The following is a 9,702-nucleotide window of genomic DNA, read 5'->3' on the forward strand; positions in this document are numbered from 1 at the left end:
TATCATCAGGTCTTGTCACTGTGAGAGTGAACAGTTTCTGAACAATATGCTGTTAATTTCAGAGTTTAGTTAGTTAGAAGAGGCCCAACTAAAAAAGTAAAATTACTGAACAGAAAATTAGTTCTGTTTTACCTCAAACCAGGACACTCCATTTGCATCGTGCTCTAATTATTATCATTCTTATCTATCAAATACATACAAACCAGGACACTCCACCACATACCTCCACTACATTCCAATTCATGTATGTATGACGTATGTATGATACTAAATTTGGTCAACAGTGTATAACTCACTCTGTATATACAGAACTCCTGAGACAGATGGCAATCAATTCCATCCCAACTTTAGGAATCTCTAGATGGACTTTCCATATATTTTGATCAACTGCGCCTTGGAGCTTCTGTGTCCAGAAAAGTTGTAAATCCGAAAACAAAAGCAAATTTGAGTAACAAGACTTGATGCACTCAGAGTGGAGGGTAGTTGCTAAGAAATTAATTTCAAAGCAGAATGAATAAACATATGTCTGGAATAGGAAGAAGAAGTGTGATTCTATATCATGATTAACAAAGCAACACCAACCGTGCATCAATCAAAAAATGCTTTACAAACTCTACCAGTTATTGATGGGTGGTTCAAGAGTGGTTTGTGACATTCATTTGCCAACATTTGCATGTCATTGTATCAGTGCAACTGAAGAAAGAGATCAGGTGACAACTGAAACATGGGAGGGAAATGGTCAAAAGCAAATAAGCCCTGCTTTGCAATTTACTTGTTTGCAAATCAAGAGTGCTAGAAAGAGACCAAACTGGTTCAGCTCAGTAGGCTAGACTTTGCCCTTTGGCAGATGGGGTAGCAAACTTTACAGTAGGTGTTACTCAAAATCCCTTGATCAATTTTTATTTCTAATCAATCAAACAAACAACAACAACAAAAAAATGGGGCAGTTCCATCCAAGAAAAACAAGAATAAAAAGACGGAACTGTTCTTTGGGTAAAGCAGCAGTGTTTTTCTGCCACATTTGGAAGGGAAGTCTTTCCCTGTTAAAAGAATGTATGCAGGAAAGTTTGCATATTCTTTCAAATTACGTCAGCTGGTTCTTCCTACACACCCTTCTGTACAGAGGCATTTCTCAGTAGTAGTACAGTACTACAGCTTCATGAACAATCAAAAATGTGTCCTATTAAGGCAAAAGCTTTTTAAAAATCTTGTTTCTCACTATATAATTTCTGCTCAGACTTTTTCTGTGTGATGAAATCTCACCGAATTGTACTTGCACTACGCAGGCCCGGAGCAACCTGTGCAAATACTGCCTCCTGGCGACGCTTTGTGTGCCTGCAGGACGGGGGAAGGAACCTCAAAGGGCTTCCCAGGTTTGTATACACAGACAGAAACCAGAAGAGCAATACATTTCTATTTAATTTCAGAACAGACTTACTTACATGTGCATTTTTTATTTAACAAGGAAGTGTTTTCTGTACAAGAACTGTCAAAGCTAATTAAGTCTTCAACTCTGCAATGTTTCATTCTTACTTTACTGCCGGAATAAAAAGGTTGAAATGAAGTTTTCTTTGAATATGGCCAGGTCAGCTCTTATTTTGAAAAAATCTTATGGCATACGATGTAGACATATTTTAAATTACAAGGCACAGGACAGTGGAGAGAAAAGTCGGAAGGTATTTAACAAATGTAAAACATGTCTATACACTGCCTTCTCCTTGCCTCCCCTCCAACACTACTCTGAAGTCCCAACATTATTAGAACGCAAACTTCCAAAGTTTAAAGTACTTTAGAAATTTAACCAGACTTCCTTAAATCTGCCTACTTGTGGGCTTGTCCTACACATTGAGTAACACAGAGGCAAAGAGACACTGTGTGTAATATTAAATGTCACACGACACTGCATCTACCACACAACAGGGCAGAATTTAGCTGATCTGACAGGCATGCAGTGCTGCATCCACTGTAGCCACTGCTTCTGCAGGGCTAGACCGTGCAAGGTTTCTGTCTGCTAGCCTTGGAAGGCTGCTCCATAATTGAACAACAAATCTGGGCCGCATTCTTTAAACTTTCTGCTGCCTTTCCTGATGCCTTTCTGCATCTCATTATATGAGAATTCTTGTCTCAGACAAATCATTGTTATTCCACCCTGCTTTCATACTGCTACACCTATGTCTAATGTGACTGGTTCTGCTGGTTCTGCTAGGCAGACAGGACTCTTAAAGATAATTAGTATTTGCACCATTGACCTGAAAGATGATTTGCTTTTTTTTGTTTGTTTGTTTTTTGGTCCTGAAGCCGTATGTGCTCCATTCTATTCACACTGATAGAGCTGCACAAAGGGACAGAAACTGGATTAGCTGTGTTTGCCTGGAAGTGAAGCAATCCTTGGGCGGCAATCCTTAAGTTGATAAGTCTGATTCTTCCCCACTAGCTTCTTCTGGTATGTGGCAATATGCAACATCGCAAAGGTGTAGCAGCGTGGCCAGGACAGCTCACACTCCAGTTGCCTTTGGCTAGAAAATTAAAAGAGTTCATTAGTTTTGTCATGTAGGTCTGTGGAAGGAAGGCTGCAAAGGATTATGAAAGTGAAGAACTATGATCTATTCATGCTTCACATTTATGCTAGACAGAATTGTTATGAACTGCCCAAGGTGGAACAGTGTAGCAACTCAGACCTTTGAATTTTACTTGTAATTTTTACCAGGATATTTAGCTTAAAGTACCCTCAAGTGTTACTGACAAGCTGTGCCAGGAAGTTGTCCTCAACTGAGAATAAAAAGGAGACCGGAGTATATCCAAATGGTAACTGCCAGCGCTTTTCAAATTCTATGCAGAAAATTGTTCGGCCAAACAAGGGTTTGGTCCTTGGTTCACAGCTTCGTGCAGAAACTGTTCAGAAACCCTTGGCAAACCTGATTAGCTAGTCTATTCTCAGTAATATATGCAGAAAATCACGGATCTAAATCAGTATTCCCTTGGGTTATTAATAATCGGGAATATCACACAGGTGAGCATTTAATGCTGGCAAACCAAAACGCTTCACTCCGGACCTGTGGGAGAGTCTGCTTCCCTGTGGTGTAGCTGAGTAGCCAGGACGAAGGCAAACAGATGGTCACACTATGTAGCTAACTACAGCAGAGGCACTAAAAGCAAGGATAAACTGCATTCCCTATTAGGTATGTCTGTACTGTTCACTTCTCGGTTTAATCATCTGGTTAGAGCGGGATTTGTTTTAATAGGGTGTCTGGTTAACAGTTATTTACCTGAAGCAGAGATTTCGGAGTAAGATAGCCTACTCCTTTACTCGGCTAGCTAGTTGTAGCTAATAAATCAAAGCTCTTCTCATTCTTTTGTCCTAATATCCTGGCCTCATTTCTAAAAGTAGTGCCTAAATGTGTGTTGTGCATGTGATAAAGTTACTTAGGAATCCAATCCTTCGGGTGCCCTACAGCTAAAAACCGTGCTTTGCAGACACATCTGGTAGGACATTCTTCAGTTTTTTTCTGCTCATAAAGAACATATACATCAAGCTTCCTTAAACCAGTAAAAATCACATTCGTTTACAGGAGCACACAGTGACATTTTTGTTATAATTTTCAGTGACCTGACACGTGGAAATCATTAAAATAATAAAATATGTGATATTCAAAGCTCAAGATTTCCTTACACATGAAAGACAGTAATAGTTTCCATGTGAAAACCTGCTGCCTCTCAGTGGTTTCTAAAGGAAACAAAAGAACAGTGCCATCAATCACTCAGAAGAATAAGAACCTGCTTAGAATCTGATGCTTTTGGTTAATAATGAAATTGTTAATTATTATAGTTATTTATTTGGTTAATAACTAAAGAACACGATGGTGTCAAGGAATAGTTTGCAAACAGTGAACTGATGATGATGCCGAGTTGGTCTACTTATTTCCTGAGCCTACTACATGCCCGCCCTTCTGTCCAAAAAGTGTTTGTTGTAATTTCCCATAGGGTCACAACAAACTCTGAGTTAGATGGTAGGTATAGATCATAGTGGAAATGGCAAGGAGGGAGATGCTATAGAAAAGAAATTCTGAAATTCTTCAGAAAACTGGTTCTGATAGTTAGAAGCCTTCAGTGTTTGCAACTACGGATGGAGTCAATGTGACCTGCAAGCAGTTTGCAGGACCAAAACAAAATTCTTCACTGAGTAAAGAAAATAAGACTGGGATTCCTCATCTGAAATAACATCTAGTCTCTGCAACCACTAATAGCATGAATAAACAACAAGGACGTTGCAGAAGGTTATGGTAATGAAAGTGCAATTCATCTGAAGAAGCTTATATAATTGGATTACACTTATATAACCTCCCTCCTTGCAAAATTTCAGACCTTCATAGTCTTTTAAAGTGTTTAACTTTACAGGAACCCAGTGAGGTAATTAACTACTGACCATCTATTTTACAGCTGGGAAGCCAAAGCAAAAGAATGAACAGGGAGTACATTCAGACAATTCAAGTTAACTTCACTGTCATAAATGCCTCCTCCAGCTGGTGCCATAGGGAAGCTGGGTCTTCCAGTCTTCTATAAAGAGTGCTCTGAATTGCTGAGTGGCCGAAAAGTTTGTACTGATAGCAAGTGGTCTGAATATGGTCCTAAAGAGTTTGTCCACGTTCATGCTGAGTTTAAAGTTGAACAGAATGTTCACATTGGATGCTTCCCAAGTCCCACAGGTCAGGCAGAAAAAAAATGGGGAAAGCAGGATTTCTGAAAGTAATCCTTTAATGTAATGGCAGTTTTAGGTGAGTCTGAGGAAAGCACAGTCCCCCTACCTAGCTTCATGAGGTCCTGTAGGAGCTTTGGGCATATGTTCAAAAACTCGCTTTGCCTTGGGATTCCTTTCTTCCCAACAGAGAGTTAGCTCCCTCTGCTCTCCGTGACTTTTTTTTCCATTTAAGAGACCAAGAGCCTCATTTCCAATTCAACTGAAGATTATTATAATTGATGTGAATTATGCAAAGCCTTTTGTCGCATTTTCCATTCTGGCTCGTTGGAAGCCCTGGATCTGAAACCCCACTCTTTATTGCTGTTCCAGGTCTGAATCTGTAGAGCAATCCCATTTCCAGTTTCAGAAACCTTTGTATGGTTGATCATTTTAGCAATTATGATTTGTATGAACATAAGTCACCACATTTAAATTTTAGTTAGTGAACGAATACCATCGGATGAAACTGTCCTTTAGTAAGTCCTTTGCAATCCATAAATAACTCTGCTGAGAGCATAACAAAGGCCCTTTGTGTTATTCCACAGTGGAGCCAAAAATGTTCTCTAAGCAAAGTTTGTTTTCAATATAATTACATACAGCTCATACATAAAACAGCTTGTTGTGCTTTAGCCAAAAATGTAGTTCTTTAGATTCCATGAACATCTTCATCTATCTATATTAACAATAGAAACAAATGTATGGTAAGACTATTTCTATTTCACTGGTTCGTTTCTTTTATTCTATTTGATATATTACTTCTTCTCTAAGGACAGAGTCCTGCAAGAATCTTACTGCTGGCACAAATATCAGCCTGTACAAACGGTCTTGCAGCAGTGGGATTTCAGTCAGTGAGTTCAGGACTATTTCAGTATCTTTTTGGGATCCTGCCTGTTACTGACTCTGACTGGAGGCTTAAAAATCTGCAGGAAATGTAGCATATACATTTTCAAATACTGTAGAAAAGCCTGAAAGTAAATAATTTATTTTATTTTATTTTATTTTATTTAAATTGGGTGTGCTAAGACCAGGAGGATCTATTCTAACTTCCCAGTGAAAGCTTAGATGCCTAAGATTTTATTTTAGGAAACTGAATATATCCTCAGCCATCTCTATCATCTGAAGCATCCTGTCAGGATGATATGTTTGGAGACTTCTTAACAATTAAATAATCATTCTGTACTTGAAATGATGGAATCAATTTTGGATCTCCCAGTGTCGGTTCGAGAACAAAATAATGCTCCCTATGAGGAAGTACCATAATTCAGCTAGGAATTTGTGTTACTTAGTCATTTGTCTTCACATCCCTGCATCCTTCCATTCCATAGTATAATAACTGTAGAGCCAGACGTTGATAATATCCTAATCCTCTATTGTGTTCTCTCTCGTATTTCAGCATTTAATATCCTTCCTTTCGAGAGCACTAGTGGGAAAGAAAATTTTGATAATCTACAGTGCCACCTCATTACTCAGTAGTGTATCTTTCTTTGCTGCTGCAACATTAGGTTTGTATGGTTCCAGGAAGAATCACCTTTTACAGAAATAATATTTCCTGTCTATAAATCTAAAGTCTGTAAAGGCTGCTATAGTGATCCATCTCACCCTCATCCTTAGTCCTAATGAAAGGACAGAATGGACGCGATGACTGTGCCACAGTGAAAGGTGGAACAGACTGAAGGACAGCTGGTAGCTGTAATATTTCAGAAATATATAAATGCTGCTCTTCTCTGTTAGGGATGGTCAGATCCCTAAAGGGGTTCAAAATAGCCACGATTTGTGCAGAGCACAGTTTGCTTTGCTAAGAAAGCATGAATCAGACACCACCATTGGACAATTTCTCTTACTGTTGGGAAAAGTCCCTTTTCATCTCAGTTTCTAATTTATTTTTTTTCCAAGAAGCAAAAGACAGTTCTGCCTGTGACACAATCTACACAACTGGAGCAGTATGTAGCTATTATTCCCACCAATAGGCTGGGAACCACATCATCAGAGATCCATCTGATTCTTCCCTTTCACTTCCTGGCACTACTCTGGGAAAGAAGAAGTATTATTGCAAGTATGCCACTTTACTGCTACAGAGTCTGGCACCTAATCAGGGTAGAGATAATGCTTGAGGACCACCTGGCCCACCTTTGTCAGGAGAAGAACAGCTTGCACTAGAAAGCAGTGACTATACAAGAGCTCTGCAGTAGGTAATAGTAGTAGCTTTGTCCCCTCCACTACTATCATCTGCATCTGCTTACGCTCCATGATCTCACTCTACTGGTAGCAACAGCTAGGAGCAAGGAACACATCAAAAACCCTTTTGCATTTCCCACACACATAAGTAGACCAGACCAGTCTTGTCCTAAATCACGATCTATATAAGCACAGCCTCAAAATCATAGAATCATAGAATCATTTAGGTTGGAAAAGATCTTTCAGATGTTTGACTTCAACTGTAAACCTAATGCTGCCAAGTACGCCACTAAACCATTTGCACATCTTTTAAATACCTCCAGGGATGGCGACTCCACTACCACCCTCAGCAGCCTGTTCCATTGTGTAACAACCCTTTCAGTGAATAAATTTTTCCTAATATGCAATATAAGCCTCATATTGTCATGTTGTCATATTAACAATGACAACATAAAATTGTGACACAGGGCATGAAACAAATCCCTCACTGGCTCAGAGGCTTCTGGCTTTGATAGCAAGAAGCAAAACTCCGGTATACCTTTTTCAGTGGCATTCAAAGACAGAACCTAGAAAGATACAAGTTAAAAGGACATATATTACAAAGGCACATTCAACCTAAAATCTAAAAAAAATCTAAAATCTAAACCTAAATCTAAATCTGCTTGTTACTTTGCAGAAAGCTAAAATACAAATTCTATAAAAACAAGTGAATTAGTACATAGCATACAAGGTCCTTAAGCATGATAGATAGTTTCACTGCATGGAAAGTATGACTTTGCCCATTTCATGGTGAGGAACATCACAAGGGAACAGATGATTTAACTGGTATAAATTTAATAGGGCTCTTCATCAAAAAGAAGTAAGACTTGCTCCAAGGATCAAAAGCATTTTATATATATTGCTAAACCTCTGGAAATAAAATTGTTTAAATGACTGCTTTTCTGATCATTTTCAAGGGACCTGATAAGTTGTACTGACAAAAATAGTCCTTCTGAGAGCCAGAGGAAAAGGTAAACTAGCCATGAGGAGTGTTCTGTGCTAGGGAAGGAAAACTCTACATACATTTCAAAAGTGTGTCATAAACAAAGACTGGCAGATAAAGGATCCAGCAGAGAACAATCACCAGGACACCCCATTTTAAAGTTAAAATTGCAGCAGAAAACAAAATTTAAAAATTAGCATAGGTATTTTGGACTTGAGAAACTTTAAACAATGGGAAGAGTCTGCCAAAGTAGGACTACCTGTAGCAAACCTCAAGGTAATGCTGCACTTCAGTTTCAACACACCATAACCATCTATCTCTGGAAACCAGCAACACACTGGCAGTCTGGGCCCTAAATTCTCTCTTTCAGCACTATCTGCCTACACTTCAATAAAAACTTCAGACTTCAACAATGAAAGTAATGATCAAATTCACTAGACACTCAATGTGAAAAGAAAAACTAGAAAAGTTGACCTGAAATTTTTACTAAAAATTGTCATTAAAATATGTGGCATTTATACAACTCAATGCTCACTGAAGAGCAATTCCAGAAATAGAACTTCATCCCTGTGTTTTACTCAGTTTCCTAGGATAGAGCCATGAGGAATATTCTGTAGCTGTCCATCAGCTAAGTTCCCAGTGAACGAGTCTTTGATCCGTGAGCAGTTGCAGCACTTATGCTGAAGTTGCTGGCACGGTAAAGATCTCCCACTCAGCCTATTTCAGGAAACAATTTTGAGGCACCCCTTTGCTCAGCAATGGCTAAAATAGCAGCGAATCAGTCACACAAGGACTAAGGCACACTGAGGGTGGGGAAACAGCTAAGCTGTAGGGTCCTGTGGCTTCTCCGCAAGTGTGGGAAATAGCACAGATGTCTGGAATTGATTTGAATGCAGAATAGTGTGTGTGTGTGTGTGTATGTGTGTTTAGGCATTCATATGTATACATGTCTTTACCAAACACCAGTGAAGCTCTGCAGATTGCAGACAAACAAGTTGGCAAAAAAGGCAAGACGCAGCCAGCAAAATAGCAGCACGAACATGACTGTGAACAAAACCAAAGAAGCTTTTGGGCTGTGTGTGCTGAAAAAGGCTTAGAACTGAGTACAAAGAAACTTGTTCCTGTTATTTGAATTCAAATATACTCAGAGAAATATGCTTAGCCTCCCTAAAAGCCCTGGACTGCATTATAAAATACCTAGCTGCATCTTCATTTTCTTCTTTTACTGGAAATACCCTGCGATTCCTTCCAAAATGATGAATTATTAATGTCAAAATGGAGAAACAATATTAAGGTAGAAAATTTGGGAAGCTGTACTGGAACTGGAAGTAAAATCTAAAATCAGAAGATTATCTGGAATGTATCTGCAACTAGTTTAATTTCTGGGCCTTGGCTGTATGCTTTTGAAATTGAAATAAGCAATGTCTTCCACTACTTGATTTATGAAAGTTGCACAATGCTATGTCTGTACTTTATGTCTATATAAAACTGTTGACTAAAAAAACTCCTAGACTGGAATTCAATTTTGATGCACAAGGACCTCCTTAGTGTCTTCTCTAGCAGCCAAACTGCTACCTCCAGAATGCAGACAGTTTTCTTAGTCTTGCCTGCTTCTTCCTTGTCTTGCCTGTCTATCAGGAAGCAAACTGAATATACATACCAACAGCATTAGTGAGAACAGCAGAAGTTACTGTCTGACATAACTATATTGGAAAAAACATCACACAAATCTTACAAATGAATTACACAATTTGCTTGATTTCCTTTAACACACACACACACACACCCCCGAAAAAAAAAAAAAAAAGTT

The 9,702-nt window shown here is 38.8% G+C and overlaps 1 protein-coding gene across 1 annotated transcript in view; it reads left to right on the plus strand.

Moving 5' to 3' along the window:
* The first annotated feature begins 4,507 nt into the window (after positions 1–4,507).
* Positions 4,508–9,702, plus strand: part of LOC106901830 (betaine--homocysteine S-methyltransferase 1-like) — a 14,863-nt gene continuing 9,668 nt past the window's right edge. Inside the window, exon 1 of the mRNA XM_014964844.1 lies at positions 4,508–4,703. Within this exon, the coding sequence (XP_014820330.1) occupies positions 4,508–4,703 (196 nt within the window). The remainder of the gene's footprint in view (positions 4,704–9,702) is intronic.

The sequence above is a fragment of the Calidris pugnax genome, unplaced genomic scaffold, assembly GCF_001431845.1.
Source record: "Calidris pugnax isolate Ruff unplaced genomic scaffold, ASM143184v1 scaffold273, whole genome shotgun sequence".
In the NCBI taxonomy this organism is placed as follows: domain Eukaryota; kingdom Metazoa; phylum Chordata; class Aves; order Charadriiformes; family Scolopacidae; genus Calidris; species Calidris pugnax.